The sequence below is a fragment of the Elephantulus edwardii genome, unplaced genomic scaffold, assembly GCF_000299155.1.
Source record: "Elephantulus edwardii isolate Elephantulus edwardi_28Jun2011 unplaced genomic scaffold, EleEdw1.0 scaffold00042, whole genome shotgun sequence".
Taxonomy (NCBI): Eukaryota; Metazoa; Chordata; class Mammalia; order Macroscelidea; family Macroscelididae; genus Elephantulus; species Elephantulus edwardii.
This window is the reverse complement of record NW_006399792.1, coordinates 8,640,863-8,661,121: the sequence shown is the minus strand read 5'-3', so window position 1 is coordinate 8,661,121 and position 20,259 is coordinate 8,640,863. Positions and strand designations below refer to the sequence as shown.

The window sequence follows — 20,259 nt, the reverse complement described above, 5'->3', positions numbered from 1 at the left end:
GGAGGGGTTTGTGCGGGGAGAAGGGTGCAACAATGAATGAATGGAATTCCAAAATCTCTGTAGATGTTCACTGAAATGAAAAATAAAAAAATTAATAAAAAAAAAAGACCAGGTTCTCTTAAACCACACCCACAGATGTGCAAAACTACACAATCCAATATTACTAGATAATAATATCTAGTTATTTTTATGTGTGTCTCATTTTTTTTACGTAACAAAAAATAAACTCCTATGACAGGCATGAAATGCTCAATAAATGTTAGAAAGGGAACATAATCAGAAATTCATTCCAACTCTCTTAAGAAGTAGAGATAATTCTTCATGCTCTTCTTAGTTCTATTCTTAGCTCTACTTCTGGTCACGTCACAGGTCACTAAATGCTCAGGTAAACATGTTCTTAAGCTCAGTCGGATATGGCCTAGGATTAATGCAAATGTTTATTCCACGAAGACGTCACCTTTCAAAGCAGGTGCTAATTCTGCCTTAATGGATCTTCAGCTTCCTCTGAGGATATGCCACAATAATGACACCTGCCATAGAAGATATAAAACTTGCAAGTCTAGGGTTGACAGGGTTAGATTTATAGACCCCCAGTTGGTTGAAAGGGTTCAAGATATCACCAAGGTTCTATCAGACATACTAGTCTGTTATGGTATCACTGACTTCTTATTCAAGTTAGCAGGCCAAGAGTCATTCTAGATAGTCTCTCTTCTTCGCATCTCCTGGCTTGGGTTTTGTTTTTTTCTTTCTTGTGGATTAAATTTATTATTATTATTATTATTAATTTTAATGAAAATTTACAGACTTTGGATTTCCATTTATTCATTGTTGCACCTTTCTCCCTGTCAATCCCCTCCGCAGAACACTCTTCTCTTTGAAAACTAAAAGAAAAATTCTTTCATTGTTTTACAATCCCTCCTCCCAGTTCCACTCCACTATGCAGCCTTTATTCTGGACTCCTGTCATGACAATAATACCTAATAAAATATCCCTTTTAAACAGTTTTCTCCCTCATCTGTTTCAATGCAGTACACATTATTTATCCCATCTTTCTCAGTCTCCCCCCAACCCTGATGTCAGTCCTGTTTTACAACAGTGGCACTATGCAGTATTTGTCCTTTTGTGACTAAGATATTTCACTCAGCATAATGTCCTCCATAGTCACCTATTTTGTATAATATTGCATGAGTTCCTTGTTTTTCAATGCAGCGTAGTATTCCACTGTGTGAGTATTCCACAACTACTCTATCCATTCGTTTGTTGATGGGCACTTGGGTTGTTTCCAAATCCTTGCTATTGGAACAAAGCTGCGATAAACATGGGCATGCATATATCTGCTTGGGTGACAGTTATGGTCTCTTTGGGGTATATTCCCAGTAGTGGAATTGCTGGGTCAAATGGTATCTCTATTTGCAACTTTTTGAGAAAGCGCCACACTGCCTTCCACAGTGGTTGCACCATTTTACACTTCTACCAACAGTGAGTAAGTGTTCCAGTTTTTCTACAACCCTGCCAGTATTTGTTGCTTGCTGTTCTGTTAAATTTTGCCACTCTCACTGGGGTGAGATGATATTTCACAGTTGTTTTTCATCTCCTGTTTGAAATCTCTCTCAGCCTATACCTTCTTACTCAGTTCTTCAGTTTTGACTAATTTATTCAAAGGTGGAGTACCACAGTAATTTAACTTAGTGATTCTCTATCTTGGAGTACACTCTGACATTTAAAAATACCTGTCTCAGGGGAGCTCTGGTGACCTAGTGGCAAGGAGCTGCAACTACAGTCCCAGAGGCGCACGGTTCGAATCCACCAGATGCTCTGCCAGGGAAGGAGGGGCAATCTCCTCCTGTACCAGTCAGATCTGATTTGATGGTACACTCACACAAAAATAATAAAACAAATAAAAAAAACACCTATCTTCAGCCTAAAGTTTCTGATTTAAATGGTCAGATAAAGCCCTACCATTAAATTTTTCAAGAAATTCCTAGGTACTTCTAAAGTGCAGTCAACACTGAGGATCACCAAGTGAACGGATTCCCAAAAATTCAGGCTTACCTTTCCCCCAAAGCATCACTCAACTAAGTCAATTTTTCAAAAGTGCCAACTGATAATCACCCTAAGAAGCCTTAGTACTCAGCTGCTAATCAAAAGGGTTGACAGTTCAAGCCTACCCAACAAATCAATAGGGAAAAACAAGCCTGGCAATCTGCTCACGTAAGATTATAGCTGAGAAAATGCAGTAAAGTAAGTGCACTTTGTCCCCTGGGTCATAATCACTCAAAAATTAACTCAATAGCACCAAACAACTGATTCTATCCTAGAGCACTGATTCTCAATCTTGGCTAACAGAACTGCTTACAGAGCCTTAAAAAATGCAGATGCCAGGTCAAATTTCTGACCATTTAAAACAGAGTCTCTGGGGATTACAACATTAGTGTGCTTTAGTTCCCCAAGTGCCTGTCGATGCACACAAGGTTGAGAACCGCCTTCCCAGAGAAAGATATGAGATGGTTTGTATTATGTCAGTGTAGCCATGATCCTCAGGATAAGGTAACTTTTGTCATGGACTAAACTGTGTCCCTAGAAAGCGCATGTATGAAATGATACGTAGAAGCTATGTAATAATCTGATGTGACAACCAAATGGTTGTCAGAAGGACCCAACACTCCCTTTCCGTACCTTTGCCCTCATCTGATGAAAGGGGAAGAAAAAGAGGGGCAATATCTGCTTAGTATCACCAAGAAATAAGCCTCAGGAGTGGAGTGAATCTTTTTGGACCCAGATGCTTACGATATTAAAAGCCTGTTGATATGAGAAAGGTCAGGACAGGTGGAGCTGCCCAGGGAATGCTGGGCCTATAGATACAGAAATAACACCAGGACTTCCTCCCAGCACTAACTAGGAACACGCCTTCGAGTAAACTCAGCGTCCTGAATTTTAGTCTTTTAACCTAAAATAGAGCATGGGTGACTTCATGGTAAGGAGCTGTGCTGCCAACCCAACTGTACATGGCTTGAATCCACCAACTACTCCACAAGAGAAAAGATGAGCAATCTCCTCTCACGCAAGTTACTGCCTTTGAAAACCCACCGGCGGGTCAGTTCTAACTCAACTGTACGTAACAACAACCTCCTGAAAAGCCATTTTATTGGAGGAGTCAGTAGGGAGATTCACTGATAACTCAAAGAAGTGCCTGTCTGGTGTTTCAAGTCCACCAGCAGCTCCAAGGGAGAATCGGACAATCATCTCTGTGTCATTTTACAGACTCTGAAAACCAGCTGGAGTAGGTTCTGAGTCGGTTCCAACTGACAGCAGTGAATGAGAGCCTCCTACACTGTAAGAGAATAAATCTGTTCAAGTCACCCACTATTATATCACCATTAGCTAACTAAGACATTATCCTTAATGAGGCAAGATTAAAGGTGTTCCTCAAAGATATGATCAGCTTTATCTGATGAAGAAGTCTCCTTAGGAATGGGTATGTCAAAGCTACAGCTAGCTATCTGGCTCATGTACTTCACTGAACCAGTGTCCTACTATACTTGATAAATTTGGACCTGTCAATCTCCAAAGCCTGCACCCTGTCAACAACCTTTTGACTCATCAGACTCTATATCCAGCAGTCTCTGGAGCCTGCTGTCTATGACTCTACTTCCTGATACTAACGTATGGATTCATTTGCCTTTGAAGCTGACAGACTCTGAAGTCAGATGCCTGAGACCCACCCCGTCTACCAACAATTTGGATCCATTAGCCTCCCCAGAGACCTTTCTCCTGAGGACGGTCTAGCAAACATGAAACTTGACAGCCTTTACAAGCATTTGAGGCATTTCCTTGAAATAAATATGTGGGTGGTGGTATATGTACTCAAACTCAATGCCAGCACATCAGAGACAAGTCATAGATGATTCTCTGGCAGATCTTCAGAGGCTGTAAATCACACAGGAGGAAACTGCCCAACTTGCTGCTAGTGGATTTGAACCTTTAGGTTAGCAGCACAACTCCCTAAGGACTAGGCCACCAGGGCTCTTAAATATATCTTCACGCATGATTCACTGGTTTGGCTTCTCTAGCAAATCAGCCTAAGACAAAGGCCACACAGAGTTTCAAAACCACAAAATCTAAACTCCCTTGAAGGTAATAAGGCCTTCCATTTAATCTCCGCACACTCCATATTCATACTACCAAATAATGTAGCATCATGAAAGGGAAACACTTTTACATGTCTATGCAAAACAGCTCAATCTTGGCAACTTCCTCTACTTATCCCATCCATCAGGTTTAAATCTTTCAAGAATTGCCTCCTTTGTCTAACTCTTCCCTCATCAATCCACCTGTGTCCCTTTCGATTGTCCAGGGCAATTTGTGACACTGATGTCTAACATCCCTAATATAAACCTAATGTTATTTATGTTTTTATCTCCAGGGTGTATTAATACTTAGGACACACTTAGGAAGTATTATAATATTTATTAATTTCATTCCATTTAGGAAAATAATTATCTATGTTATAACACAGGTAGAATTCCATCTAAAAAACTGTAGGGAATTTCCCCATTATACTCAAGTCTTATCAAAATAGAAAGCAACAGCTGGTCTTTTAAAAAATGTTAGGTAAATGTTTAATGTTTGTTCTATTTATAAGCAGTAACAAATTAAGGAAAGAGGAGGGGTGCAGAGAGCAGTATGTTTCCAGAATCACAACAGTAGCTTCTTAGAAAATAACATGTAGCTTTCCACCTGGATATAATACCTTTAAAACTATACCCTTTTCAAAACATTATTCTGGTATGATGATATCTGTACATTTTAGGAAAGTGAGCTAAGAGCACTTACTCAGGACAAGAAAAAAAAATTACTGGTACTTTAAAATGAAAATAAATGATGACAAGCTTCCATATACTTAAATTGTATTTAAGTGTTAAAATGCTGATAATCTGTTGTTGTTAGGTGCCACTGAGCTGAGTACAACGTACAGTGACCTTACAACAGCTGTGAACCCTGCCCTATCCTGTGCCATGATCACAGTCTCTGATATATGTGAGCTGGTTGCTGCAGTCACTGCTGTGAATCCATGTGATTGGCAGTAGTCCTCTCTTTCACAGATCCTGCACCTTTCCAAGCATGATGCTCCTTTTCATGGAACTGCCTTTCCTAGGAGGTGTATGTGAGGTGAAGCTTTACCATCTTTGACTCCAAGGAGCACTCTGGATGCACCTTCTTCAAAACACATCTGTTCATTCTTTTAGAAGAAGTGATGTTAATTTCAAGTCCTTCGGGTAGTCTATTACCTAGCAAAGGTTCAGAACTCCAAAACGTTCAGTGTAGGTTGAGAGAGAACAATTTTATTTTAAAAAGTTACAGTTGATATTTTTTTACTTATGTGGTCACTATATGTGTCTTTCACAACAAAGATTTTGCTAAAATACTAATAATAAATTGCTAAAATAATAACGGAATACTTACATCATGGACCTCAAAACATTTCTGTTGTACCCACATTCACACTGCTCATGGAAGATATGTTAATATACAAAATTACCCTATGACTAAGTATTTAAATGGTTTTTATCTGTCATATAATCCCTAACTATGCAATTCATCCAGTATTCACTGAGTGCCATTACCTGCTTAGGAATATATTCACACTAAACTACGTAAAGTGATCAGAAAGAAAATAAAAGCATCAAGTACTATATTTGGCTGGTTAGTTTTTCTTTTTCTTCTTACCTTATTTGGCGATTTCAAAGGTGAGATGGCTATTTTATTTGGTGTCTGTGTTGTAGAATTTAAAGTTGATCCAATAACACCACTTTCGGATATTGTTATGGTCTTTGATGGAGTCCCAGGAGTAGACTGTGAAAGAACCCTACCTGCAAATGAGAGATAGCACATCAGTTTAACATTTTCATTGAGAGTATAAAAATTTATGTATTGCTGACATATATATGTTCACTACTTCATATGTATCAATCACTACATGAACTTAATACTCAGATGCTAGTAAACTGTGAGAAACCTAGGCTTCTAAGAATACTTAATATCAATTTACATGAAGTCTACTAAAACATTGATACTTATATTCTCATCAAAACTGTTACAGTATATGTATCAAAAGGAGCCTCAGAACTATTAAGCAACAAGGTCTGTGTAACATAGCCCCTCTAAATCAAGACATGACTCCAAGTAGTAAAGCATCAGTTTCTGCACTCTGTGGATAAGGAGATGCACTGCCAATCTAAAGGCAGGTAAGTAGTTCCAAACTACCAGCTGCTCCCAAGGAGAAAGATGAGCAATCTCCTTCCAAGTAATGTAATGCATCCAAAAACTAGCTGAAGGGTCAACTACAAATCTGATGGCATTAATGCAAAGCAAACTACAGGGCTATACCAAAAGCCACTCATCTCCAGCAATTCAAATCCACCAGGAGAGCCAATGGAGAAAGAGAGAGGCCTCAGAAACCTGATGAAGGGTCACTATAAGTCAAAATGGACTCGATGGCAGTGAGTTTGAGTTTTTTTTTAATTTGGTAACTGCCTTCTTGTTTGAACTGAAGCTACGTTAATCTACAACTTAAAAGTCACATTTAACATAAAAGATTATTGGACTAATACGAGAATTAACGGGTAAGGAATTGTGTCGTCAACCTAATGGTATACAAATCCAAGAGTCACTTTTGGGAGAAAGATGGACAATCTAATCTGTGCTATTTACTGCTTCTGAAACCTCCCCGGAGGGGCAATCAACTGCAACTTGATGCTATACAATAACCACATTTAAAAAAAAAGAAAAAGAAAAAAGCTCTGGTGGCCTAAGTAGGTATAGAGCTGTGCTGCCAACCTAAATACAGGCAGTTCAAATTTACCAACTGCTCTGAGGGAGAAAGATGAGTAATATTCTCCAATGTGAGTACTACAGCCACTGAAAATCTACTGAAGGGCCTGCTATCAGTCAGTTCCAACTTAAAAGCAATGTGTGAGTACATGAAAAAAAGTTCATCCTACTTGTCTTGGTCGGCTCCCAGCAGAAATATTAGGTTTCTTCTTTTCTAAGCATTATTCTTTAGGAACAATATAGGGAAAACTACAGGGAGTCAGAGTGGCTTCAATTCAATTCAATTCAACTCAATTCTCCTTGAGTCGGAGTACCATTCATCAAGTATCTTCCCATTCTGCACGTATGGTAGGAATGCAATTCCAGCACCTTTTTTGGTTGAGTTACAGCCAAGGGCTTAATCTTGCCAATCAGTTATGAGCAGAAGTAGAGTTTGCAGTTTCTGGGCCAGAGACCTATATTTAGCCAAAGATTTCTTGACCTTTGCCCTATCTGTGATAGTGGTTTCTCTGTTGGCCAGGACTCCAGAGTGAAAAGACTCCCTTTCTGAATCTTAATGTAGATAAAAACTACCCACTTCCATAAAGTCAGTTTCAGCTCCTAATGACTATCAGCTTTGCGAGATATAAATCTTTTTTTTTCTTCAGCAACTTTTTTTTTTTTAAATTATTTTGTGTGCGTGTACCGTCAAATCAGATCTGACTGGTACAGGAGGATATTGCGCCTCCTTCTCCGGCAGAGCATCTGGTGGATTCGAACCGTGTTCCTCTGGGATTGCAGTGCAGTTTCTTGCCACTAGGCCACCAGAGCTCCCCTAAGATATAAATCTTTATGGCAGGAGACTGATCATCTTTCTCCCTCGGAGCAGCTGGCAGATTCAAGCTCCTTATCTATTTGTTAGCAGTACAATGTTATATACTAAACTATTCAAGTTGCTTAAATAACCAGTAAGTATTTAAGAGAAATAAAACTGGACTGATTTTTAAAGATTCGAAGATTCAGAAGTTGTTTATAAAGAGAGCAAAAATGAGATCAAGCTGACTAATGCAGGCTGTCATATTAATTGATACTGAGATGAAGCACTAGAACTTAATTCTTAGGAACAGAAAAAAAATACTTCCAATCGGTGTAAGAAAGAATGTCTTACAATTTCCATTTAAATGAATATTTCAGCAGGAGTGAATTTCTAGTCATTAAAGATATTTCAAGCAGATGCTAAACGATCTGGTTACACACAAATATGCTGGCTACAAAAGGAATGAAATAGCCAAGAAGCAGAGGAAGTAGTGAAATTATTTCCACTCTCTCTAAACACTAGACGTTATGATTGCATTTACAGATGGAAATGGGTAAGGGGAAGGATATAAGGAAAGGAGTTAGCAACGTCTGATCTAGTTTTCCTGATAATGTGCCAAAGCAGAGTCTCTCCAAAAAAAAAAAAAAAAGTGAATCAAGTTTCATCTTTATTTTCAATTGAATATTTTCAATTTTTTTGTTGTATATGACTTTATTTCATGTTAATAACATGTTCCTTAAAGGGTTTAAGTTGAATACTCCTTGGATGTGATTTATCTAAATTATATTATAAACAAACAAGTCAATAAAAGCTAAATGAGGCTACAGCAAATATTTTAATTTTATTTTTATTATTGTGTGTGTGTGTGTGTGTGTGTGTGTGTGTGTGTACCGTCAAATCAGATCTGACTGGTACAGGAGGAGATTGTTCCTCCTTCTCCAGCAGAGCATCTGGTGGATTTGAACCGTGCACCTCTGGGATTACAGTACACCTCCTTGCCACTAGGCCACCAGAGCTCACCTACAGCAAATATTTTTAAGCTACTCTATAGTGCTGAGCTTGCCTAAAATAACAAAGCTGTCCATGCTGGTTTCTAAAGTGAATACTGGTGTGGGGTGAGCCTAAAACACCAATAATCTTATGTCACAAAACTACTATCAAAAGATATAACAGAATAATATGTTCTCATCAATATAGTTTTTACTGTATTTGTTAGACATTACACACTTTTGAGAAAATGAATGCATAAAACAAATTATGTATGAATTGTCAAACTAATTCACTCTGTAAATTTTCACATAGGATATCCTCAATTCCTGAGGATAACCAATACCAGAACAGGACGACTTAAAGTGAACTTACTTTAAAAAAAGACAAATACTTGACTATAAATAGCAAAGAATGCCAAAAGTAAAGCTGGCATTTTTTGTTTCCATTAAATAAAAATTCATCAAATCAGACTGAATGACAAGTTAACTATTACGCTTGATGGAAATGGATTCTTCAAAAAACTGTACAACAGTATAATGTCAATCTCTGTATGAAGCATAACATCATTAGATCATTTCAGCAAAATTTGAGGGTTTCATCAATTTTTTTAAGAATTCTGTATCATCTTTTTTTTTTGTATCATCTTTTGAAATTCAAGTTACTTTCACTTTGAGGGCCCTACTTGGTTATTATCCAAATAACATTTCTTCTGATTATCTAATTTAACCCCAGGTTCCCATTTACCCTAAGCCCCACAGACTGATTTAACCAAGTATGCAAAATATACAATGTCACCTGAATTCAACTTGCAATGCTTTCATACTCTGCTGTGAAATATTTGCCAAGAATGAACAGAAATATATTTCAAAATGCTACAGTGCTGAAGAGCAATGATGTCAGTCTAGACACAAAGATGCGCCTAATCCAGGCCACGGTCTTCTCAATTACTTGTTATGCTTTTGCGAGTTGGACAATGACTAAGGATGACAAAAGAAGAATACATGCCTTCAAGTTGTGGTTCTGGAGTAGAGTCTTGATGATACCATGGACTGCCCAGAAAACAAATCAGTCTGTCTTGGAGAGGGTGAAACCAAGTCTCTCCTTGGAGGCTAGGATTTTGAAGTTCTGCCTCACTTACTTTGGGCACATGGTCAAGAAAGATCAGTCCTTGGAGTAAGGCATTATGTTCAGAGGGTGGACATACAGTACAGGAGAGGAAGACCCTGGATAAGGTGGAGCGGCAATGGAGGTTGGGATGTTGGAATTAGTAAAACTGGCTCAGGACAGGGAAGGGTTTAGAGCTGCTGTACATAGGGTCACCGTATATCACAGGTGACTAAATGGCACATAACATACTATGACAAGTTTAGGAGCAGAAGTGGCATCCACTTCCTAAGTAACATGCCTCCGGAAACTCTATGAACTTTGATAAATGTCGATAGTTGTAGAGGGGCTTCAGGTGTTTTATTCATAGGGTCTCTATGAGTCAAGCTCGACGCGAAGGTAATCAGCAACAACAACAGTTGTGACAAGCTAGGGTTGGGAGCTGGTATATTTAGGTAAGTGCTAATTCTATACCAGATTGTTAATTAGTATTGTTCCGTGCTCTCAAATCAGAACCAATTCACAGTTGACGCCCCTAGTGGGTTTTCAGAGGTAGTAAATCATATGGAAGGAGACTGCCCATCCTTCTACCATGTAAGAGCTGCTGGATTTGAACAGTATTCCTTTGGGATTGCAGCACAGTTTCTTACCACTAAGCCACTGGAGCTTCCTTAGTTAGTATTAGATTATTTGTATTAATATATTTGCATTATGAAGTTTGCTCCTCTGCAGCAGCCTTGGGAACTCTAATAATTTGGACCTCAGTATCTCATTTGACCTCTCAGAGAAAATCAAGAGTTATAATCAAAGCACAAGTCTCCCACTATCTCCTTCCTTATCTCTATAGAGTCTCTATGACATACTACATATTCATTCAATAATATATTCATTGAACTACCTGACTAAATATTTGAGACAAAGAGAAACAAGTAAGATAGAAGATTAAGAAAAAAATCCCAAGTGGAATAGATGAGACAGAGAAGAAAAACATATATTACTACACAGCGTGACTAACCGACAAGTGAAAAGTTAGTATGAAATTTAACAGAAGGTTTATTACCAGTGTGTGCTTGGTAGAGATCATGAAATTTTATGGGTATACGTCAGAAATGATCAGAAGAAGAATAACTAATTAAACCCAAGAAACAAAACTTTCACAGTAGGTAGAAGCAAATTAAAGACAAAAGTATGAATTAGCTATAGGGAAGAGCAAATAAAGGCACCCAGGTAAAAGGAACAGTGCTAAGATCCTAAGGACTCATTGAACACTATCCATTTAATGACACTTAAAATAACTTAGAAGATGAAAATGAAGATACGCATTAGATCATAGATTCCTTTAAAGCTAAGAAAGCACTGGCACTTGACCTTGACCCTAACAAATGGACATGGTCAAAACTCTAAGCAAAGCTCAAAGCAAAGGTATGGAGAAGATGAGAATTCTATTTTAGAAAAAAAGATTTATATATAAATATATTTATCATGACTGAAATATATAACAACATTCATCTTTATTGAGAAGTTCAAAAGTCATGAAAAACAATCTAGTGTATTTCTAACAAGCATTAGTTGCAATATAATGATAGACTCTCCTTGTCATAAAGCAATTCAACAAGTACAACTCCTTCACTGGGTTAAACTTTTGTTTATATGAATTTAAATAGTTAAAAGTAGAATGTATCCCTCCAACCAAATTTAATCCCAACAATTCTAATGAAATCTTACAGAAGCTTAGTTCTATTTGTTTTAATTGGGCTGGCAAGATTGTCTACATTTAAAAGGTGAAGCTACACATAAATGGCTCAAAGACCTAGCAACATTAGCTATGATAGTTGAATATGAGAGGTAAGACATATTCTTGACATTATTCATTTAGTTAATTGTACAAACCCCACTATTGTTTGGCATATAATTTTCCCTCATAACTAAAAAATTTAAAGGACTCTCTCAAACCCAAGGGTCGTAAAGAATACTGTATTAAAACTTTCCTCCCACTTAACTTCCTTGTGTCACTTGCCCAAGGCCTCCCAGAACACTGCTGATCTCTCTTTTCTCTCAATACATTCTATCCTTGCTCACTTCTGGCCGATTACAGCCTATTTCTTGAACCAGCACCAAATCTAAACTCTTTCAAATTTTTCCTCTATGATCCTTTCTGCCTCTCATATGAAAGAAAGACACAAGCTCCCTAGATCATTCTTTACCAAGGACACACCCACAAGAAAAGGCAACAACACTTGCTCATGCAACATTGCCCTCAAACTACAATGTTTATTCCTTTTCTCAATAGCTAAAATGAGAAGGAAAATGACAAATCACTGCACTGCCTTCAGAGCTGCTGACTGCTACGTTATATAACGTGTTTTGGAGAAAGTGCAACCAGTGTGCTCCTTAGAGGCAAGGATGGTGAAACCTAGTCTCACGTACTTTAGGCATATTGTTAGGAGGAATCAGTCCTTAGAAAAAGGCCTTATGTTTACAAAAGTGGAGAGCCAGCTAGTCATTGTCAACGTAATGGCACCCAGCAACAACAACAAAAACAACTTACTCTCTGTAAATTTATCCAAAAAAACCAGTTAAAATGGTTTTTATATGTATCCTAGGGATATAAAACACTCTCACCAAAATATTTATTTTAACAATGAGTAATTAGCATTTGCAAGTCTCTAATCAAAAGGCCTTGCTTCTCTGTTGGGAGAAAGGTGCGTAATCTCTACCTGTGCAATTTAGTTTTGGAAAACCTACTAAAGGGTGGTGGTTGTTGGTATTAAGTGCCATCGAGTTGTAGAAACTTCATAGACCCTATGAATGAAAGACCTGAACACTTGTATAACTTTCATCCTTTCATCACATTCATAAGAGTTTCCAGAAGGAAGCTATTTTGGAAGTGGATGCAACTCCTGCTTCCAACCTTGTTTTAATCAGGAAGCTCCACTAAACACTGTCCACCATCGGTAACCATTCTCGCATTTGACATCAGGGTCACAGTGTTCAGCATCATAGCAACCACGAGTTACCTCTGTACAGAAAATGGACAGACCAGGGCTATATGACCTAGAAGAATGTTTGACCAGAAACAAATAAAACCAGGCCTGAGGGCTGTAGATTAAAATCACCCACCTTTAGCTTGGTAGCATCACTTTCTGTCCATTAGGCCAACTGAGCTCTATGTTGTTGTTGTTGCTAAGTGCCGTGGAGTCGTAGGCGACTCATAGCGACCCTTGTAACTTTCTGCATTTCTCCAAGTTCATAGGGTTTCCGGAGGCAAGCTATTTTAGAACTTATTAAGTGAAATTAACTAAGCTCCTAAGAGGGAACTTATAATTACAGTATCCTAATTTACTCTAAAGCTACTACACTACTATATTTCAGTTTAACATTTTTATAAATTTTGAATGGAGTCCAATAGGAAACACATCTCTTCTTCCATCACTGTTCCTCTATTTTCAAACAGTATCTAAAGTATAGTTAACATTTAAAAATAACTGAACTATTAACATCAGTAGAGTCCAGACAGCTGAGGCTGAGAGAGGCTAAATATCCTGTCAAAGCCACAAAAGGACCTCTTGCCCCTTCACCAACTCTACAGTTACTCCACCTACAATTATAATTAGAATTAAAATATAAAGATAACATACAATTAAAAGAAAAAGAGAGATAAAATAATATTGAACCTAGGTTAATAGTGCCTCTAGGTAAGCCATAGACTTTGGAATTCAACACACACACACACGAAAGATAAAATTTCATAATTTTTTTTTCTACTTAACTTTTAGACTTTTCCCAGAACAGCCTAAAGATCAAGAATACAGAAACTCTATTCAGAACTATAAGATTCATTATCTACTTATCCATTTATTAACTTCCTCCAATGAGCCAAGTATTATTATGCTGTTGTTACGTGCCATCAAGTCACTTGCACCTCATAGCCTCAAAGGGTTAGCTGTAAGTCAAATCTGACTCAAAAGCAATGAGTTTGCATTTTTTAATCAAAAGTCTACTCTTCAAAATGAGAACTGAGGCACAATGGAGACTTGTACACCAATGTTTATAACAACGTTATTTACCATCACAAGAATATGTAAACAGCCCAGATGTCCAACCACAATTGAATGGATTGAGTTATGGTACATTCGTATGACAGAATACTACGCAGCACGCTGGAGCAACGATTCTGTAAATTACTACTTTACCTGGGAGGGACTGAAGAGCATTATGCTAACTGAACTATCTTGGCCCCATAAGGACAAATACTGTGTAACACCATTATTGTAGAACAAGTATGAGGATCCAAGGGGGAAAGGGTGGGAGCAGAGTCACACAATTTGATGGAGTATGTGTGAAAAAAATGGGAAAGATCTGGAGTGGAAAACAATGTAACAAACCAATATAAAAAAAAAAAAAATTAAGTCTATTCTCCAGAATTGCTTCCATAAGTCTTAAAGCACAATGGAAATTGGAATGATCTTACAATTTGTAAAAAGAGTAAAGTTACTACAGTTCTGAACTAAAGACCAGTCACCATGGCTGTGTGATATTTATTTCTCTAGAAGAAGTAGGCTGTTTCCATACATAATTTATCAGGCAAGGATGATAAAGAATTTTTTACCTGAGAGGCGAGAAAAGACAAAGAGCTGGATTACATTTCTATAGCAAAAAAATCAACAGTATTTACAAGGAAGTTGAACAAGGAAGAATTTGAAAGCAAGAAGAGTGATTACCAATGAGAAAGCAGAAGTGTCAATAGATCAGAGACTTCAAAGTTAAAGAATTGCTAGACTGAGAGTACAAGAGCACAGGTGAAGGATTAAAAAATAATGGTATGTTTTAAGTGCAAATTTCTGAGATGTTGTAATTATTGATGATGACAAATTTTAAAAGTATATCATGAAAAAGCACTGGGCAACCCTAAGGTGTTTTCTGGTAAAAGTAATATAGCTAAAATGTGTTATCACTTAAATAATTACCATTATTAGGACATTTTTCTATTTATAGAGAACTGCACATAGTAAACATTAAAATAGTGAAACCAAAAGTTAAAACAGAAACCATGAAAAGTACTAGCACATATACTCTAGAGAAACAAACTTCTTGGGTTCAAATTCCAACTCCACTATAAACTAGCTCAGTATCTAAGTCTCCATACTGGTCAACAGGTTGTTATCAGTACCTACCTCAGTGCTAGAGGATTACGAGTTGATAAGATTGGCACAGGATAGAACAGGGTTTAGGGTTTAGGGCTGTTGTACATAGGGCACAGGTGGATCAATGGCACATAACAACAACAACTTTTGTAAAGAGCTTAGGACAGTGCTTGGTACATAGTAAACACCTTATAAATGTTAACCTATTACCTTAGAGCTTAATATTTTGATACTTTCATTGTAAATTCAACCAAAAACTATGAAGACTAAAGTAAAAGACTGATTTTGAGACAAACTGCTTCATTTGAAACATATATTTAGTAACTGTAATACTTCTTATTAACTAGTTTGGCTTACAATATTAAGCTATACTTGTTGCACTAAAACACTGAGAGTAATATATTTGAAAGGTAAATAACAATTTTAAAAAAACATAAAGAAATATAACCTGCAATAACTGGTGGTGATACTTGAGTTGTCTGTCCTGTAACAGCTTTACTATTAATTGGTTTTGCAAAGATCAACTTCGTTATTACTGGACCAGAAGTTGGTGTTCGAGGCTTCTTAGCAATCTGAAACATATAAGTAACTATGAAATGCTTATTCAATCAAAGGTAAACAAAAGATCCATAAACAAAAGTACATTAAATCAGCTTATCTGACAAAGCTTATGTAAAGGTTAACATTTAAAATGCAAATATTCATCAAAGCATTATTAATACGATCACATTCATGAGCCCATTTATGTATGTTCTTATTTTATTCTAAATTCTTGTTTTTAGTTTCTGAGATATAGTCATATGATGAAAACAAAGCATAATAAGTAGCAAAACATCATAGCAATATTCCTTTTTTTATTAGCAATACTCGTTTTCTTTAATAAAAGGATAGACAGAGTAATTATTTAATTAGAGCACAAATAATGAAGCTGCTTGTAAATATAATCATATTGGGTTCTGGGACGTAAATATAAAAACATATGGAAAAGAAATTCATTATTAGGTTTGCAACTTCAGAGATACAAATCAGGTGTAAACAAAGGAAGCACTGAGCAAGTTAAGGTCACTGGACACAAAGAAACAAGTTTGGTTAGAACAAAGACTATCCTAAAGGTAAGAACTTTTAAAAATTATTTACTGAACTATTGCTTACTATAGTCCGTAAAAGAAGGGTGTATGTGTCTATATTTTATTCATCTAAGATTGAAAAGTACACTATTGACCTGAACTTAAATTCTCTACAAATCACAAAAGTTAGAATATTTTCAGATTGAAATTATCAAAGGATTAAATGAAAAAGCTTCTTCTAAAAACTAGAAGCAGAAATTGAGCTACGACTTTCAAAGTAGGAAGGGCATTAAATTATCTTTTATCAGACATGAAACAATATTATTTTCTACTGGCTATAATAACTCAAAGGAAAAAACATTATCAACTTAAATGACAGAACTAAACCAAAAGCTACAATAAAACACAAAATTAACTTAAAGATTGTTTTTTTTCTGCTTACATTATAAACTGGAGGAACGTATTTTTGAACACTCAGAATACTAGTTTCTTAAATCCAGAACACATTACTGATGAAATAAAAATGTAAATGAAGTACAAATTCCTTTTTTAAAAAACAATTTTTACTATACTGAAATAAATCCAACTTATAAAACTATTACACACCAAAATAAAAACAATTATATTTTTAAAAGTTGATGCAATTTAGAGAGGCATATAAAGAAAATATTTTCCCAAGAGCATTTGTAGATCTAAAACTCTAAATTAGAATTTCACTTATTGGTATTAACAACTTCAAGGTGCAGAAGTAGTGTACATTTAAGCAAATAACTAAATTCCTTAGACAACAGGCTCCTATCCACACATTTTTATATGCAGGTGTGAATTACTTACATGAGAAGAACATATCTGAGAAGCTATAGTAATAATTTTCTTAAAAATCAAGAGGTTAAACTATTTCTTCATGTTTAACTACTTTCATAATTACAATTACTTAAAGGAACACTTACCAAGCAGGATAAAAATTAAAACGCACAGCCAAAAACCACATTAATTACTCAAATGTATAACCACATCTAGCTTTGGTGGTTATGGTGCTTTAGAAGAGCATTACCGACAATAACAATTTGCAGTTCCATTACAAAACCATGAATTTTTTTTTATTATGAATGCTAAACTATCCTAAAACAAAAAATAGTAGGTAAAATAAAGCACAAAAGGTAAAATTTTTACACTTTCATGTAATCAGTAAATTAAGGCAAAAATAAATCAATACTAGATTTACAAATGAGGAGACAAATATGTCATCAAATAATACAATCAGGGCATTTTCGACACAGTGTTAAGCAGATTCAAAAGCAAGTAAGAAGCTATGTTGCTCCATATTTGTAGTCATTTATTCTTTTTATATACTCCACACATGAAATACAGAAAAGCATTTATACATTTGTAATGAAGCTCAACTACACCTCTGTTACTGCCTCTAACCTCAACTTTCATATCTTTGCTTTATTTTGCAAATGAGTCTCCTTCTTCCACCCTATCTACTACCCATACCTTAAACAGTTGTTACACTTTCACTAAGTTTAAGGCAATCCTGAGAACTGCTCATACCACATTATACTAAATCAAATAGTCAGTGACTAAAAAATAAAATCATGAAGCTTTTCACTCTCCTCATCCCAAGTATATGAATTTGCAGGTTTATCTGAGCTAGAAAGATCAAAGTTGCCCAAAAATTAACTGGACAAGAATACTACTTAAAATGGTTTCTTCTCTTTTTGCTATTTTGTAGAAGTTTTTAAAATCTATAAATCAAATCAGGTTCTATAAAAGTAAAAACAAAGGCCAAGCGTAAAATGTAAAGCCCTGTCTTTGTTTTTATTAGTAATAAACAGGGGGTTATAGGGGGAAAGTAGTGGACTCAAGCACACTGGTCATTTGAACAGTATGTACACAGAGATTAGGTAAGTGAAAAAGGTGACAAGCTGGTTGGCGTATGGTTTCAGTTTCTTGTGAACATGGCTATGACCCACACTGCCAAAGCTAGAATAAATAAATAGTGGCAAACTAATAAAACCATGTTCCAAAACGGACAAAAAGCAAGATGAAGCCAAAATGCCTTATAGTGGAGGGGTACCGTACAACAATAGAAATAAAAAGAAACTGGAAGTAGGAGATGGTAACAAACCAGAAAGGAAAGGGCATCAAAGAATGTTTAAAAGCAGCAAAAGGGACATGGCAAGGCTTGGGAAATCTTACAAAGTTCTTAAATCAAAGCCTATGAATAAGGGAGCTGTGGTGGCTTAGTGGCAAGAAGCTGCATTGCAATCTCAAAGGCACATGGTTTGAATCCACCAGACATTCTGCTGGAGAAAGAGGGGCAATCTCCTCCTGTGCCAGCCAGATCTGACTTGATGGTACACACAAAAAAACCCAAAAACAACAACAACAAAAAGTGTATGAAGAGTATTTCTAATTATCTGGCCATTTTATTAACAAAACGTTCTTTCTAGCATCAGCTGAAAGTGGATAGTTCCCCAAACTTTTTTACTTCCTTATATATACCTACTTTATTGCTTTAATTCACGCATTTCCCTTTCTTCAATGAAGCAGCTCTTTTACACAACAAATGCTTCTGTGTTCTCTGGTCTCAAGCAGATAATTCTATTTTTAAGAGTAGTTGTAACCTGAAAGGCCTTCCTGAACATCCAAACTGAACCATTTAGTAAATGCTCTTATAACCTTCTATCTTTAGGACTTGTTCATACTAATAATACATAGCGCTATGAAGAATTCTGAGAATTTTGAGAACACTATTGAGTACTTATCTTTTACTATATAGTTCATCCTGATCTAACAGTCAATGTATAAGTGAAGTCATAACCTCAGACATAAGTAAACCAAATCCAAAATTCCAAAGCCGGTTTGGTAACAGAGAGGTGACTCAAAGCCAGGTGGTTCAATTCTAAAGCCTGTACGTTTCTTTCTTTCACATGGTACTACCTTTTGCATATTGCAAACATGAAAGATGGCAACAGACAATAAACTCTAAAGGTGTGGCTGACACCAGCTAACACGAATTACGGCTGGCTCTGAGGGTTTCTCAGAGCAGAGATTTTCTAACTGGGCCATCTGTTTCAATCAAGACTGGAGAAAAATAAAATGATTTTTTTTTTTTACAATCCAGTAGCAACTCTAGCATCTTTATCCCAGCAAAACATTAGTGTAATCAGACACTAAAAATAAAATGGATTTTTTAAAAGAGTAAAAGCTATACAGAAAATAATTTGAAAATTAACCAAATATTGTTTCCTCTAAGTTCTCTAGTTAAAGTTTACATTAGCAACAAATACACCAAACTTTAAAAATCCATACATATATTAAAAGCAACAGTCAAAAAAACTCATTACATTTAATCACTCCACAAATAGCTATCTATAAATGAGTTTCATTTTTACCACGCATTTGTAATTAACAAGTCTCCTTTTTTTTTTTACCTGTACAGTTTTTAACTGCTGGGTCTGTACCACAGAGGGCTGAGTTGTAGTATTAATCAGTTGACTTCCTGGCGTCAATGCTGAGACACCAATGACAGGTTTCACCTCTGGCCTCCCTCCAATGGTAACTACTTTAATTTGTTGTGGTGGTAGCTTGGCATCTCCTGACTGGGCCTGCGTTGTAACTTTCTGAGCCTGGGGTAGTTGGCTATGGGGTAGTGCTAAAACAATTGGTGAACCAGACTTGCCCAAAGTTGTTAAAATTAACTTCTGTCCATCTGGTTTTAGGGTCTGATTGCCAAGTTTAAGATCAGATGTCTGTGATACTTTGTTTAAAATAATCTGATTGGTTGATATAGTCACAGGAGTCTGAGCACCAAGTTTTTGAAGGCCACTTGGAAAAGCTGGTTTCGTTGTGGTATTAGAATCTGCTTTAGTAACTGTGGTATTCACTGCAACTTGGTTAGTGTGGTTACTGTACACTGTGATCGGTTCCGTGGAAATGGGAGTGGCCGTAGAGTCACCAGTAGAGTTTATGTTGACAATTTCTTCCAGTTCTGTCTCCATGGGAATTGGGGATGAAACAATAACAGCCTCAATACTATCATCATCCACTAATGTTATACCAGTGTCCATTATTTCCTCTGGAAGCAAACTATTCATCTCAGCTGGCACCACCTCCATGATCGTTCTGCTTGACAGTTGATTAGGTGCTGCAATAAAAGTTGAAAAATTAGTAGGTAATGGATTTCTATTTAAATCTAAAAGAAAAAGAATTACTTAAAAAAATCTAAGTAACAAAAATAACTATTTTCATTGGTATATTTTTTTATATCCTCAACATTCAAGTATCTAAAACAAAATCATAATGGACCCAAAACTAGAAG

The 20,259-nt window shown here is 36.3% G+C and overlaps 1 protein-coding gene across 1 annotated transcript in view; it reads right to left on the bottom strand.

Annotated features, from left to right (window-relative positions):
• The window catches only part of LIN54 (lin-54 homolog (C. elegans)), a 155,439-nt gene extending 135,383 nt beyond the window's left edge, over positions 1-20,056 (bottom strand). The window contains exons 1-3 of the mRNA XM_006885328.1: positions 19,373-20,056; positions 15,314-15,437; positions 5,728-5,870 (exon numbers count right to left, since the gene is read on the bottom strand). Of these exons, the coding sequence (XP_006885390.1) occupies positions 5,728-5,870; positions 15,314-15,437; positions 19,373-20,056 (951 nt within the window). The remainder of the gene's footprint in view (positions 1-5,727; positions 5,871-15,313; positions 15,438-19,372) is intronic.
• Positions 20,057-20,259: the final 203 nt, after the last annotated feature.